Below are 16,625 nucleotides of genomic sequence, written 5' to 3'. Positions count from 1 at the left end.
CTTAAGGCTCTTGAAGGAAAAGGACAGGACCATTGACCCTGGGGGAAAACCCACCAGGGTGTATCAATGGGGAAACTCTCTCCCTGGAGTGGAATAGGACTACTTGTGCCATGCAGGGGGAAGAGAAGCGGGGACCTGTGCAAAACCAGCTGCGGGATAGAATACCTGCCCTGCCTTGTAACCAACTGGACCTGCAGAGAACCGAGGCTGCCATGTAGCCACAGGGCTAGGGCAGGAGGAATCCCCTTGGGTCCCGAAACCCCGCCAGATGTGGCTATGGCTAGCTGTCTTGTTTTACAGCCATCAAAATTAGAAATTCTTGCAAATTTCTTGCAAAGACCTTGCACTTCTGATTGCAAAACAAATCTGACCCAACTGGTTTTCAGCAAGGTCTCCCATCCAGCATCTGCACGGTTAGTGTTTATTTACTGTCAAATTCCTACTCTACGGCAAATTCTCCTTCAAATGATTCTACAAGGTTCAGGGTCAAAACCAAGACCCAAATGAGTAACTTCTCATGGGCAACTGTGCACAGAGGCATTCCTCTGCATTTTTCCTTGTCCTCCCATCCTATGACATTCCCCTCTGAGTGGAGAAAGAAGCTCACTCCCAGATGGCCAGCCACAGGTTTCAGCTTTATGGACCTCAGATAGTTATTTTAGGCAGTCAGGCCTTGACAGTCCTATTCAGTAAGCTGGCTGAACTTAGTGGCATTTTGACCCAGGTAAAAAATCTGTCCTCCCTCCAAAAGCAAAGTGTTTACCTTCAATCCCCATCCTTTTAATTGTATGCTTGTTTACCAATTCTAGCCTTGTAATGCTGGTGCTACTACAGTGTTTAATTTCCAAAGCACTTGAGGTAGTGACTGGGTCATGACTAAAGAAATTGTACCAGCCATGCTCTGTTGGTGCAGCCTCATCCACTTGAGCACTTCAATAAGCACAGAACATATGCAAAAGGGCAGAATTTAACTCTGCTGCTTAATGAGAGCATTAAAACCTTCTGATTTTTTCTCATTTTTGTATTGACTAGCTGCATCACTTCATTTGAAATTCCTTTCTTCTCCTGCCCTGCATGAAAGCCAGCTCTCTGAAGATCAGCATAAGGCAGAGCAGAGGTCTCACTCTCACCTACCCAGGAACCTGACCATGGCACGTTCCATTTTCTCCTCTCTGCGGCAGCAGATGTACTGCAATTATAAACAACATTTGTTATTATTCTAAACATGCAAAGCAGGAAGAAAGATGATTCTTACACAGAAGATGTAGGCTGCAGATACTAGATGAGAGGCAGATGGTAAATTGTCTTGTAAAGCCAAGGTCTCTGCCATTTATTTTCCTTTGGAACAGATAAGTAATGAATGATGAACAAACAAACAAGTGGTTAACTCGGTTTGACTGTTATGTAATTCCACGTACTTCTTTCTGTTAAGAACTTGGACTACTTCATCCCCATCCTCTCTGAAGAGAATTAAGTCTTCAGATTGCATCTGTTTCTTCCAACAAAATAAAAAAAGTCTAAATGAACTGTGAATGAGAATACAAGCCTAACATTGACAAGAGAGCCCAATCAGGAAACGTAGGAAACATTAAAAAGGTTTCTGCAGGATGACTAAAGACATATTGCAGTTTAAGTCTCCAGCTATACGATTTCCTAGAAGGAATTATTCTGTCCTTGTTCAACAGACACTTACACAACACTAGGCTTTCTGTATTTTATACAACCCCTTACATTCTCTATCAAATATTCATTCTCCAATCTTCTTTTCTAAGAGAGGAAGTATCCGAAGGCCAAATTAACCTCAAACGTCTGTACTAAAGAACACAACTCACAAGGGAGTAATTTTCAAATACGTGTATCATCACCGATGGGATATTTCAACAGGTCTCCTGATAGTGCACTTAAGGAACAAATGAAATACATAAGGACGCTTGCTTGTAGGAGGCTATTGCGATTCAAACAGTTACTAAAAACAACTGAAGATTCTTGCCCTTCTATCGATGTGCTGTGACCTTTTCCCATCATATTTAAACTATTGCTTTGGGGACAAACAGGTTAAAGAATTGGTTGAAAGGGGCAGTAATTCTTTCAGACATTTTTATTAAACTGTAACTTCTTTAAATGTCTTTGAAAGTTGGTGAAGAAGTGACTACATTTGGAAGGACTTGAGGACGCTTAGTCTTTTGGTTTCCTAATTAACACAGGCATTTATATCAAGAGGATGACAATGTTACTAAAAGATAAACTTTCCACGTGGTACAGTCTAAGCCAGGGCTGGTGTGTCTGCTGTCTTCCATAGTGGTGATGTTAAACAGAAATTGCTGGCTTCTAGGTTCAGAGCCTAGCTGGCACAGTAGGCAGGCAATCCGAACCCCTAACATCCCAGCTTGTTGCTGTCCCAGTGCTTTTAACAGACAAAAAGGGAGAACTTGTGCAGAAGTCTCTGATCCAAGATTCAGTTATATAAATTGCATGTGATGTCCTTTGGAAGTACTGTCTTAAAAGAAAGGCCATTTTGTCATCTTACACGGATGCCACGGAAAGTTTCAGTAAGGTCTTTTCCTAAAGTTGTTAAATAAATGAACCTAACAAGAAGGTAGATGGACGGCTCTCAAATAAATGAGAAAGCAGGTAAAGCAACAGGAGACACCAGAATAGGAGTCAGTGGTCAGGCAGTGGGGAAAGTTTACCCCCGAGTACCAGGGAATTTGTAGCAGGCTATGCGTTTACTCCTAAATGATTTGGAAAAGCAGGCAAACAGCAAGGTGACAGCACACACACCGAAAGCCTGCACAGGGTCAGAGAGCAAGTGAATGATTTTACAAAAGAAAATTCCACGAACAGCTGGTAAACAAACCTGATTTTGGAAATCTGAGCTGCAAGTTGCAAGGACATGGGGCACATTGCATGCCTGCCTGTTCTCACACCGTTCGCGAAGTATTTACTTCTGCCTGGTGTCAGGGAACAGACACTGGGCCAGGTGGGCATCCTCTGACTTTGTACAATGGCAAACTGACCCAAACTCCCACGTTATTTTTGCCAAAAAGTGTTAGACATACATCCTTACGTAGCTCAGGAGTGTGAAAGCCACAGAGGTCTGCAGGATAAGACATGGCCTTTTTAGTTAATGCATTGAGTTCTGCCTGAAGGACATTCACTTTGAGACTGAACACCCACCCTTCAGTCTGCAATGCTTTCATTTTAAATCCAGACCAGTTCCTTCCTGTGTGCTATCCCATTTTGCTGGGATTCTCCTTGCATATTTTTCGGAGCAAGTCTTGAGGTGTTAATTCTCATTGTAAGACCAAACGTTTTTTCCTCACAGAGGACAAAAGTTGCCATCAGTTTAACAGGTATGGTTGTGAATTATACTGCAGCAGGGTATCCCTTCTCAGGGTCTGCCACATTTTTGAGGAGTATCATGTTCTCTGTGCTCTGTCCTCCCAAAACCAGCCAGTTTACATAGAAGAACAATGCTACAGGAAAGTGTGAAGGAATTAGTTTCTTAGAGAATAGAGCTGTATTTTGAGATCTTAAATCCCCTGAGAACAAAAGTCTTGGTACTTATGCCTTGGTACGCGTGTAGGTTTAGACCCTGTGGGCTTCCAGAGGGCACTTTCCAAAATGACATGTAAATACACAAGTGAAAACGGCCTCTGACAGCATTTCTGCTCTTGCACTAGCTTCTGCTCTTGGCTGCTTTTTTGATTTATCTCCGCTTTTACTGAGACTGTAGAGGACCCCGATCAACCATTTGATGGCTGAAGCCTTCAATTGCAAAATGATCCTTCCCCAGTCTTCCCTCAGACATACCTTCAGACTACGGACTGAGTTCTACTTTGAAATACCATCAGGTGAAACAAAGTACACCCACATGTCACAGCAAACCACAGGCTAGCATTACCTTACCTCACCCTACAATTACCTTAAAGGAGGCTACAACGAGGTGGGGATCAGGCTCTTCTCCCATGCACCAAGTGATAAGACAAGAGGAAATTTCCCCTTACATTGCACCAGGGGAGGTTTAGGTTGGATATTAGAGAAATTTTTTCCCTGGAAGGGTTGTGAAGTATTGGAACAGGCTGCCCAGGGAAGTAGTTGAGTCATTATCCCTAGAGCTCTTCAAAAAAGGTGTAGATGTGGTGCTTAGGGACATGGTTTAGTGATGGACTTGGCAATCCTAGGTTAATGGTTGGACTTGATGATCTTGGAGGTCGTTTCCAACCTAAATGATGTTACGATTCTATGATTATCCACACGGCACAGCTACACACCACCTCTGAAGATGGCGCATGCAATCACTACCTCCTCAACACCTCGAGCAAGAGATGAATGCGTATGGGCAGAGGACAGCAAAGCACTTCATCAAATCCCACTCAGTGTACAGAAGGTCGCAGTGAAGAGCTGTCAGGGTGAGTTACAGCCAGCCCCCAACACACGCTCACTGTGAGATGGAAACAGTGGAGACGGCAGCTCAGTCTCCCAACAGCTCATCGCCACTGCCATCACCGCTTCCCTGGGATATAAATTCTGAAATGTTTTAACTGGTCCCTCTCTGAAACTTCCTTCCTTGATCACGAGTTCTCAATGTTGTTGGCATTGTTTTACCAGCAGTATGATAAAGGGAAAGAAGAAAAATATGTTCCACTCACACAAAAGCTCAGTGACCAAGACTCCCCGAGTCAAACTTGGACATGTTTCCAAAAAACAAAACAAAACAAAAACTCTGCATACAAAAAAAAAAAATCCCACAGTAATAACAACGGGCTCCATGTGAAGGAAAATAAGCATTTCTCTGTTTCAGCAGAACTACTGCTATGAGAATGTCATTCTTGGCTGGGAAACTGACAATCAGACAAAGGGGCTGACCAAGAATCGTCCTTAGTATCCTCTATTTTATAGAACACATGCAAGAGGATGCTAGGAATTGTTATTTCTCTCTTAATAAAACACTGTGAGCTGTTCCAGTGACAGTGACTTCTTAGGACACAGCTTAAGAGGTAAAAGAGAAGCCGTATGGGCTTTAACAAGGGTGAAACACAAATTTAGAAATCTTGTTAGAAGTCACGTTTTGTTTTCATTAATCCCTCTAACATTTTAAGTCACTGAAAAAGAAGACACAAAATGCTTGGCTGAAGAGCTTTTACTGGTACTGCAGCTCGTTTCAGCCAGCTTAACTTGTTTATTCTTCCTAGCACACGGCTCTGAATTTGCACACGCTCTGCTCTCCGGGCTGAAACCATGCTCTCCGACGAAACAGGCAAAACCTGCGGAAAACAATGCAACCCATCTGTCGGAGAAAGGCGAGAAGCGAGAACTCCCTCTCTCGCGAAGGGCTTTTTATTTATTTAATTTTGGGGGGCTCTTTTCTGCTCATCTTTTCTCCTCTCCTCTTAGCAACAGCTCGCGGAGCAGCCAACCAGGGCCCGCTCCCCGGCGCGGAGCATCGCAGCCGCGGGTTACTGCAGTGCACTGACCGCCAGTAACCGCCAGCCAGCCCGCCCGAGCATGCGGCGCCTCTACCGCAGTGCACCTGCTGGGGCTGAGGACAGGCTTTTTCCGACTCCTCTGGCAAGGATTAGCAAATAATTTAGGGCAAATCCCACCCTCCACCCCCCCCCCCCCCCCACGCCCCTTTCCTTTTCCGTTCAGGTCTTCGTCGGGTGGAAGCCGGGAAGAGGAGTCACGGGAAAGGTGCAGCAAAACAAAAACCGAACAGCTAAGTAATAAAAGGAATCGGGGCTGTCCGAGCACACGTACCAGAAATAAGGAATTCATAACAGAGCAGCAGAGCAGAGCAGCAAAAGCCAGCCTGCTCAAATCTGTGTTGAGGGCTTGACAGGGGGCTCTGTTTCCACCTCGTTCAGAGATCAGCATTCATACAGCACACAGACCTCTGGGCTGCTCTGATGACACCACCTCAGGCGGTGATGGACGCTTTCAGCCCTGTACGAATACCAAGCAGCCTGCTAAATATTCCCTGTTTTCCGCTCAGACACTATGGGGCCAGCCAGAATAAACAGAGTCCTGCATCCCCCTCCCTTACACCGGCAAACCTCATCTGCACGTTTCACGTGCTGAATCTTTACATTACGAACCCAAAATCTTGTCAGAAAAGACAGGACCTCTACGACCACTCGTCTTCCCGGGGTCTGAGCTCTTACAGCAAACCCCAAATAACATTTGGGCATTTTCGGCTGAGCCTAAATTTCTTCGTGGCCGCTAATCCTCCCAGTAAGACGAGCAGGTCACAGTCGGCCCGGCGGGGGCCCCTTCCCCCAGAGGTTACTACAGATCAAATCCTACCCGCACTTCCATCCCCAGGCGGCACGGGTGAGTCACTGCAGTCCTCAAAATAACAATGGAGAAATTTCCAACTACACTGTTGCCTAATTAACCACGAATACTGAGAAGAGATAGGAAAAAAAAAAATTACTCCCCAAATTCTGGTGGAGTTTTAAAAGCCAATTTATTACTGCTTTCTACCCAGATGCACTCGTTAGGTAGGAGCGATATTTCCCTGGGATCCTACGTTACGGCAGAAACCTGGAAACAAAAGGATAAACGTCCTTTGGTGTGTGTATACAGAACCAAACTAACTGAAGGGAAAGAGTTGTATCAAGACAGAAGACTCCAAAGTACTTTTTGTGGCTTCCTCATATTTGGGACCATCCATAATTTTACTCCTCAATCAGTCACTCTATTCAGATCTCTTTAGGGTGCTTATAAAACAACAACAACAAGCTAAGGCACAGACTTTTCTACAAAATCCCCTTGTATACAGTCTTCAAGCAGACTTAGATTTAAAACCTACACATCTACTATTTTTTTTATAAGCTGGTAAACCCAATACATGTTCCTGTTGTTTGCATTTTAAATGACATTTTCAATGTCATTTGAAAATACAGCTTAAGGAGACAGTTCGCAAGCCACGATACGAGCCACCTTCAGTCTCTTTTTCAACCCTTAGATAAATGGCTGTCTGATAAGGCAGTGAAATTTTGGCCAAGGTTTGTTCTGAAGCTCTGTGGATGTTGCTTTTCCTCAGTTAAGGAGCCCACACTTGATCTAACAGAGGACTCTCCTGTTCTCTCTCTTCCCCTGGCTGAGACAGCTGGCTCCCTCATCCAGCTTCTCCAGAAAGGAGAAGGCATTATAGAATATTATTTGTTTGTGTGCTGAATTTTCCTTTTTTTCTGGCTTTGCCAGTTCATGTTAACCTTGACACGCTGTCTACCTGCTCCAGCAGTCCTGGAGGTTTCTTAAGGAAATCTTGAATCCTGCTGACCTGCGCGAGACTTCTGGCACATGCTTGAACAAAAACTGGAATCAAAGACTGAGATGCGTTTTACCAATCTCTTTCCTTCAAAACTGAAGGAAAAGTTCATTCTGCCAGCTGAGTAATTCCCTAAAAGCTTTATGGAGGAAATACCAAAGTTACGTGAGACCTTCCGAAAAATTTCACTTCTGTAACCTCTTCCAAATTCCCATATTGATAAGAAGGCCTGCTGAACTGACCGGGTCAGACAGAGTTTCTTTGATCAAGGACTCATCTGCCAGGTTCACTCCTGTTAATACCACTGACTTTGAGAGGAATTACACTGTGAATGAATCAGACCCAGACTCATACGAATCCTCACTATGAATTTGATAAAAACTCAATTCGATAAAAAGAGCTGACCAGGCTTGTTTGTAGCAAGCAGCATTTCTCAGATAATTCTGAGAATGAAACTTCCTTCCTTGTTTTTACAGAGATTTAATAGATAAGTTAAATGAGATTTAATAGATAAATTAGGCGCGTTAAGGCTGAGACACAAATCAATGAAAAATTCTAATTTGAAGTCTACTATGGCTTATTTAGCTTTTTTGTTGTTGACAAGCAATTCAAGCTCACCTTCTTTGTGCTTTTAATAAAAAGTAAATGATGTTACAAACCATGAGTTTCACTGTCTGAACAATGCAGCAAAGTACAGAACACAATGGCAGCATTACTAATTATTCCTCCTTTTGTTAATTTAGAGCCTAACCTTAACATTACTTTACAATAACATCCTCACTGAAGGGAGTACGTTTTTCTATTGTTGCTTTTTAGTTCAATTCCTCTCTAACACACTGGCACAAATTGTCTTCACAAGGAAACTACATTTCTACCTTTGAGATCCAACACTCACTGAAAGGTTTTAACTAATTCATTACAGTTGTGGGGAAAGATGTAGGAAGAACAGAATTTTTCCAGTTCCATTTCAGAATAGAAACGCCATTAGGCATGTTTTCAGAACAGCATCCCTTACCCCTTATTGCCATGAACAGCACCAAAGAACAGAATGAACAGAGAGACATCTTCCGTTTTTTTCCATCTTGCACATACAAGTTTACTGGTTTTTGTTTGTTTGCTTGTTTTTAATTAGTTGGACTACCAACACTGGACTTTGTATCTTCAGGAGTATGCTCTTGGCTACTCAGAAAAGAAAAAAAAAAAAGTGAATTTAAACATTTCACTTCACAGCAATGAGAAAGAAATTTAGTGCAGGGAAGCCCCAATTATTGTAGAGCTAAAACAGCCACCAGTGTTTAGAGGTAAAATACGCCCTTTTTCCTGAACAGGCACAGATTAAAACTCATTGCAAAGTCCCAGTTTCCCACTGGAGAAGAAACTGGTAAGAGGCATTCAGAATAGTTTTATGTGTAATGTGTTTATCTACAAGCCTACTCATTTTAAACAGAGATAACCAAAATTACACACAAACAGTTCTATTCACACAACTGCTAAAATGATTCAAGGAATCTAATATTTTGGTCCCAACCTTCCTTTGAGACTATTTAGGCAGTTTGGTATTCAGTTTTCTGTTTCTCTACTGGAAAACCTCTATTAAAAGCAATATATCGGGTCAATCTCTGGAGTGGGAACATGGTTGGGAGGGAAGTTTGTTTCTGGAAGGTTTCTATAGTCTGAATCATAAAAGCGTTGCTTGGAAGGGACCTCTGGAGGTGCCCTGATCTAGCCTGCTGCTCAAAACAAGATGATCGCTACCACCAGCTCAGGCCAGCTGTGGTTGTGCCAAGTCCACTCTTCTAAACCCCGCAGCACGGAGAAACCACACCACCAGGGTGACCTGTCCCAGCACTGCAACACACTCCTGATAAAAAGCTATTTCTTAATGCCCACTGTAACTCAAAGTGCAGTACGTGGCCACTGACCCTTGTTATGTATCAGCTGGCTCTATCACCAGGAGTTTGGCTCCAGTGTCTTCAGAGCTGCCCTTTGTATAATTGTAAGCCACTGTGAGACCATCTCCTCTTGCAAATCCAAGTGTAGTGGGTTTCTGGTCTGGAACCCCTTCATCATTTTTGGCCAGTGAGAAACAGACCAGTTAAAACCCTCAAATTGCCAAGTCCAACATGAAACACTTCGGCATAGTTCTATTTCTTGGGGGAAAAAAAGACTTCAAAATTTGAGTTTACTCCATAAACACAAAAAATAATTTTGAATGTACAAAAGTTGTTGCCAAACCGAGTTGTTCTCCTATGGACAGCAGATCTAGATGCAATGTTACTAAATAATTTAAAGAAGGCATGTGTGTACACATACAGTTTTGACATTGAAAAAAAAAAACAAAAACAAAAACAAAAACATTAAAGCCAGAAGACCGCACATCCTTCAACAAATGATTAACTGCACGCATAGGCTATCCTGATACGGCAGCAGTTGCACGGCCACAGCTCAGTGTTTTTCATACCACACATTTCTAGACTATTAAAGCCTCAGTGTTATGATAATGACAACATTTCCAGACAGCAGCAATGTACTTTGCGAAACAATTTCAAGTGGAACCTTTAAGCCAGTGGATTTATAGATTCAAAGCAAGTCCAGGTATCAAATATGGCTCAGGCAGCACATTGGCAGGGTCTTATCTCTTAAAAATAACTAAAGCACACAGCCGTACCAATTTACATTACTAAGAGAGAATTCCTCAAGAAAGAGCAATTATGTCATTTAGCACACAAAATTCTCCGTAAGATTTCAGTATTTTCTTTTGGACTTCCTTCTTTTCCCTAGCAGGAATTTACTGCATGACCTAGTTTTTCTTTCAAAGAGACAACTAGTCACACAAAGACACACAAGAAATTTCTCCAGAAAACACACGGCTACACAATGCAGATGAAAGTATAAAAAGAATGAATACAAAGCAGATGAAAAAGGGCAGAGCCACGTTACACCCACCTTTCAGAACTGGAATAGACCAAGAGCATATAAAGAACAGAGTTGAATATGCCCTCCTAACCCCCATCAATAAATCAGCACCAGAAGCAATGTCTCAGAGCTATAAGTGAAATTGTATTGCGAGAAGAAAGTGGTAATGTTTGACTTCCTTGACACACGCATCCAATATCCACATCATGTTGGTGGGCCCTGTGTTACAGGCTGTGAAGAGTTTGTTGTGTATTAGCGAAGTAACTAGCAAAAAAGCATGCTGGTCCTTGACTAAATCTCAGGATTTAGTCCTAGCAATAGGCAGTCATTTCATCAGTTAAAAGAAATGGTAAACTTAAAGACACCCATCTGAGAAAACCAAGAGACACGGATGTGCTGACATGCCAATAGCCCACAGCACTGACTTTGAAACACAGCATTTTAAGAGAATAACTATCTTGGTTTCAAATGCCTTCTGAAATTCTGAGATGCTTGCTGCTCTGCAAGGGTACCGAAAAAAACAGCCATTTGACAAAACAATGTATTGTAAAAGTTAAAAAAAGCATTCCCTTTTCCCCGACCCCCATCTTTAAACTACTGCATGCTCAGCCTGTCCTCCCCCACCACTCAAACAACAAATTGTAAACATGCAAAATCACAGGACACATATTTGGCAGCACAGGAGTACTGTATGTGCTTCAGATACTTTAGAATTGGGAGGCAAAAATAAACAGTTGTACGAATTACTGCATCTACAGTATCTTGGAGCATGAGCATCAGGCTCCTGGGAAGTTCCCTGCTCTGCTGGGGGCAGCGGGACTCTCCACGTTCCTCAGAAGGAAGTGGTGTCTGCTTCCAGAGCAGGGACAAATCCTGCACCTAGCCTTTCAATCAGCCCCGGGGCAGCTTCTTTATGCTCTTTTCAGCTATAACGTGTTAAAACATGAAATTTTCCTCACCTTTCTTCCTCCACCACGGCCCTTCTTGGATGGAATACGACAGTTCTTTAAACTCGATGTTTACAGCTGGTCTGCGTGGCAGGTAGGAGAAACGATGAGCTTCTGTCAGAGTATTGTCCACCTTTTTTAAGTGTCCATTCATCAGTCGAACGTCTTGGTTATCTGTGCCATTGGAGACCACCTCATCCACTGAAACGCACACTGACTTTGGCTCGGCCATATTACAGGCAGAACTGCTGGCGTTCTAGAGGGAAAAAGTTGGAGAAAGGACAAAGTTCACAGACTTTCCCTTAGGAACGCATTTCAAAACCTTCTGCATGAGAAGAGTTATTATATAAAATAAAATCCAAGCACAGAATCCAGCACAGAAATGTGTTGAAAGGTGAAAGAGGGAAAAAAAAAAATCTTTTGTTTGTTCTGCCAGTGTCTTGATAGAAGAGGTAAAAGAGCTTGTAGCACACAAAGAGCAGTTCCCTTAGCACCACTTTCCTCTCAGTGGGTATATACAGCACATCACTATCTAACTTCAGAACAGAATGGCTCTTGCACCAGAATAATACAGCAGAAGAATACAATTTCTAAGTACAGTCACAGTGTATTCAGTTTCTCATTCCCTCCAAGAATTAGGCTCTAGTTGCTCTGATTCCAGGGCTTGTATTAGGACAGAGCTGAAGGGGGAAGGGAGCTAGCTGAACAATTGTTTATGCAGACATGTCAAAAGACAGCCTCTCAAAAAGTCCAAGAGCTCTTACGCCTTTAGATCAGAAGATACTTCTGTAAATGTGAAATTGCACAAGTTACACTTCTGCAAATTTTGAAATGTACTGTTTTCTGCCTTGTCTGCTCCTGCAGCAATAGATCTGGAGACTCTGAGACCTGCAGCAGTACAACTTCTTTCCTAGAGGTTTGTTAGGAAAGCACAGCGATTTCCATCCAAAATCCTTCCTTGCTTGACAGTGATCCCTAATGGAAATCTTATCAGCTACATACACATACTAAACCCTGCTCAGTACAGCACTGCTGACACTGCAAGGTCAATGCTCTCTGCTCACAGCCATGTCTCTTACCATGCTTTGCCCAGCATGGCACCCAGTGCAATTCCACTTGGCTTTTTTTGGACAGAGGCTCTTTCCCCTCCTCTCCTGACTGTGACAGCAGCTTGCTGCCTGCCTTTCTCTTCTTTTTTATTTACACACACAAAATCTGTACTTTTTCGATTCCTTTTACTTGCATGGGCACCTTGGACCAGTATCAACAGGATATGTCCAAGGCCTAAATGAAAAAAAACATGAATCTTCTTCAGCTAAACAGAATTTTAAACAGTTCGGAGGACATCCTTTGTCATCTGTTGTTTGGAGTATGCCATAAGCAGTGCCTAACATCTGCACAGTTGTCTATTATAAAATCTAGTATTTTTAATACAGATTTGCATCAGAAAATAATTCTGTAGGTAACATATGCCAGGCTTTCCATCCTGTCACCCGTATCCAACAACCTACATGTCTCCAAAGGTACCCACTGAAAAGCAGATCTACTGCACCTCTTTCCAAGGCACCAGCGTTGAACACCCTCAAATAAGGAGCTGTAGGTCATGACACTGTCTCTCCCTACTCGCTCTCCAGAGCAACTAAGTCACACTGCCTCCAAAATCATCCTCTGTCATGGGGAGCGGTCTCCCCATTGATGTGCTTTTCAGGTCAATCACTTCTGATGAATGCTGATGAAAAACCCTAAAATACAGTCCTTCAAAACCACCGGTTACCAAACGTCTTCCAGTTCTTCACCCGCAAGCACATAGCTCTGGATGTAAAAATCTGCTCTGCTTACCACGTTTTCTCAAGCAAGAGATTTTAATGATGCTCTCAAGTTGCTCAGAGGTCAAGTATCCAGTAACACTTACCCCCAATTTCTTAAACAGATGACTGTAATAGCACGTAATTTGAACATAACAAGTGTAATGTGAAACACCTTAGACCTGAACAATTAAAGAACATGAACCTCCTTCTTCTCTTAAAAAATTAACAGAAGGTGAGTTAATAATGTTCCTGAATGTTTTCAAGGCTTACTTTGGCATTCTCAAACAGTTTGGTTCACAGAAACTACTGAGTAAATTCACATGCCAGAGGGAATATCCAAAAACTACCAATGAGCAGGTCACACTGACTATTGTAGGGACAGTCAGGGCTTCTCCAGTTTAGATGATTTCAAGAAGAAACATCCTTTGGACAAGGTCCTTGCTGTATGACTTAATCAGCCGCGAGTACAAAGCCAGAGACTCTTGTTCCTGGGACATAAGCAAACCATTTCAGTCACCTGGTGGACTGAAACGCCTCTTCTTAGCAGACCGTGACACAGTCCTGGGTCAGACGCCAGCCTGCTGGGCGTCCCCTCGCTGGGGTGAGGATGTCCCCTGCCACCTGGGGTGCCTGAAACGCCACTGTGCTGTGGAGTCTTTGCTTGAAATTCCCCACAAGGTGGGCAATTCTGGTGGCTCATACAGCCACCAGTCTGTATAACCTGGCATTGGAGGAGAGCCTGAGGAATTTCATGTATCTACAAGCACAAGCCGTGTGCTTTTCCAGACACGGTGGTGTATGCATGCAGCTGTGTCTTTCGCACCGGTGTCCACCTCAAACACACCTATGGCACTTATATCTCAGCCGATTTCACACAGTTTTATTTCACACAGCTCCCGTGAGGAGCTGGACTGCCTGCTGGTGTTTACCGGGCCCGGCAGCTGACACGGTCCCGTCCCCATACCGCGATGCTCCCTCACACCCCGCAGCCTTTCCCCCAAACAACTTCCCCGCACAATTCCTTCCTCCTCCCGCAGCCTGCCTGCCTTTCACCGAGGCTATTATGTCAGAAATAGAGGTTACGGTCCCCCCTGGTAAATCCGTTTCGAGAAACCACCGGCGGCGGGGCAGGGAGCGTGCTGGCACAACCCCCTAATCCCATCGGCAGCTCAAGCCGGGAGGTTACTGCCGGTCAAGCACCGCCACCGGGCACCTCCAGCCGCCCCCCGCCGCCCACCCTTCCCTCACGGAGCCCCACGGACCCCTCCTTTCCCCCCTCGTCCCGGCCGAGCCGCCTCCCGGCCGCGAAGGAAGGGCGGGCAAGGCGCCCTTACCAGAGCGGTGCCCAGGGAGAAAGCCGCCATCAGGCATGCCATGTGCCCCGCTGCTGCTGCTGCTGCTGCTGGCGGCGGCGGCTCCCGCTCCGCCGGCACCGTTCGGAGCCCTCGGGTGTCGCCTCCCCGGCCGGATTGGCGGCGGAGGGATGGAGGGAGGGAGGGAAGGACGGATGGAGGGCGGCTCCGCCGAGCTGGGGGCCGCCCCGCCCCGGAGAGCGCGGCCCCGCCCGCCGCCGCCGCGCTGAGGGGCTGAGGGGAGAGGACCGGCAGGTGTGTGGCGGGGCAGGGGGGTGTCCTAGGTTGTAATAGAAGGTTGTAACCGAGTTTCCTTCTCTGATTGTTTTCTCCTCAATTCTAAGACCTACATGGCAGCAAAGGTGGGGCCGGAACAACGTACTTGCCCATTAAGTGCAATGGATGGTGTTAAGAGTTGCATTGGCACTCCTGCGATGAGTACAGATCCACAGCTAGATTTCCAGTCAGATTAATTAGCCTCGCTACCCAGCGGCAGGAAGCTCTGCCCAGGCACTTCACCGTGCCAGGAAGCTGAATGCTGAAACACCCACCAGCCTTCTCCAGGGCCTCTGAAGTTGTGCGCCCACTGGGCCTATTTTCCATATGCAAAGGGGCTCCCTTTCCTCAGGGAGCATCAGAAGGAATATATGGGTAGCTAAATCATAGCAGGGATCTGAGAAATGGATTCAAAATGTCTACAGAACATTTTATACATTAATTCATTACCTGTGAGGAGTCTGCTAAAGGGAGCTTGCCATAATGCTTGGCACTCACGTAGCATTGTACAGATACCGAGGTAATAATCCTCACAAAGCCCCTGGAAGACAGGTATGTATTTCATCCTTCCTGAGCTGTGAGGAGATGCCTACCAGCACGGCAGGGCCAAGAGATGGATGATCAAAGAAGAGCACAAGCGCAAGGCTAGTGTGTGTCAGATGTCTCCTTGAAACTCTGCCAACCCACAGACATTCTGGGCTCAAGGACTTCTTGACATATAGTTGTCACTCCTGAATGTGCTAATAAACTTCAGTAGATGTCTCTTACATGAACTACACCAGGTTTCCCCTTGAACAGCTGTGATCTTTTACATCCACTACATCTTGTTGCCAAGTAGTAGAGCATTGAGACTCACTGCTCTTCACCTTGGATTCAGTCACCAGATATTGCAGAAAATTACTTACTTGTTACTCATGTATTGGGGAAAAAATCTCTACCCGTTGTGGAGTACCAGACAAAACATGGATAGGCCCATCCAGAAGTCTTCACCAGAGACCTGAACTGTTTGAGAAGAAATTTGAAATAAAATTAACACTAATTTTAGAAATAAAGAGAAATTATGAACTATTGTTCCAGTGAGGGTCCAGGGTTTTACTTTACTTGATTTGGAACACACATCCATAGCATCTAAAATTTATTCAATCTTTATTTCCTCTATTTTCCCTTAGAAACATAGGCTGAATTATCTCCCACAAGACCTGAAAACGGCTGTGAAATACTACATTTAAGGCATTTATGGGGTTAAACGAACTGCTTAAAGATGTCAGATGTTTTAACTGCCAAGTAGAAGGAGATGCAGAGAAGGTGCATGAGATATCCTCATCACAGTGCACATGCGATCCAGACCCAGCACAATGCCTGTTCTCCTCTGTTTCTCACCTGTTTCAACTTCTTAAAGGCTTGGGAAGAAGCAAGATAAAAAGAAAGAAGGCTGTAACGCAATGTAAATTTACAGTACTGAAATCTGCTGCACAAACGAAAGTTTTAGCTCAGGCTGTAAGCAGCTTATGGTACTAAGGGCTAAACTGTGCCTTTTACAAAAGGGTCCTGCAGAGAAAGGCACGTGTAGCTTACCAGCTCTGGGACTGCCTGTGCTGCCCACCTGAGCCACCCCAGCGCGGCCAGACAGGTCGCATTATTTCATGAGGTGGCAAAGAGACACAAACCCTCTTCAGGTGAGGCATGGGATGAAGACAACTGAGGGCTCAGACCTGCAGCCTTTACTCAAGCACCACTCCTGTTACTGTCCACTTTAGCCTGAGCACGAGTACACAATCCCATCCCAAGGAGTTATTTTTTCACAGTGGCTGCTGTATCAGTATCTAACAGAGCTTCTTGTAAAACACTGAGACGTAAAAACAGGTTTCACAGAAACTAAATTCTACCTACCAACTAAATTTGGTATCTATTTTGATATCACACAGGGAAAAAAAAATGATTACATAAGATGAAGCCTGCTAAAAATAGCAATCTCCTGCATTCCTACATTCCCTCATTAACTCTTCCATTAACTTCACAGGTGATCCCCTGGTCCCTGCAGACAAAAAAT

At 44.4% G+C, this 16,625-nt stretch overlaps 1 protein-coding gene across 1 annotated transcript in view; it reads right to left on the bottom strand.

Annotated features, from left to right (window-relative positions):
* ABCG1 (ATP binding cassette subfamily G member 1) overlaps nt 1-14,510 on the bottom strand; it is a 56,919-nt gene extending 42,409 nt beyond the window's left edge. The window contains exons 1-2 of the mRNA XM_040530463.1: nt 14,282-14,510; nt 11,152-11,395 (exon numbers count right to left, since the gene is read on the bottom strand). Of these exons, the coding sequence (XP_040386397.1) occupies nt 11,152-11,395; nt 14,282-14,323 (286 nt within the window). The 5' untranslated portion in view covers nt 14,324-14,510. The remainder of the gene's footprint in view (nt 1-11,151; nt 11,396-14,281) is intronic.
* Between the last annotated feature and the right edge of the window lie 2,115 nt (nt 14,511-16,625).

Source organism: Cygnus olor, chromosome 1 (assembly GCF_009769625.2).
Source record: "Cygnus olor isolate bCygOlo1 chromosome 1, bCygOlo1.pri.v2, whole genome shotgun sequence".
Taxonomy (NCBI): domain Eukaryota; kingdom Metazoa; phylum Chordata; class Aves; order Anseriformes; family Anatidae; genus Cygnus; species Cygnus olor.
This window is presented reverse-complemented; position numbering and strand designations above follow the sequence as displayed.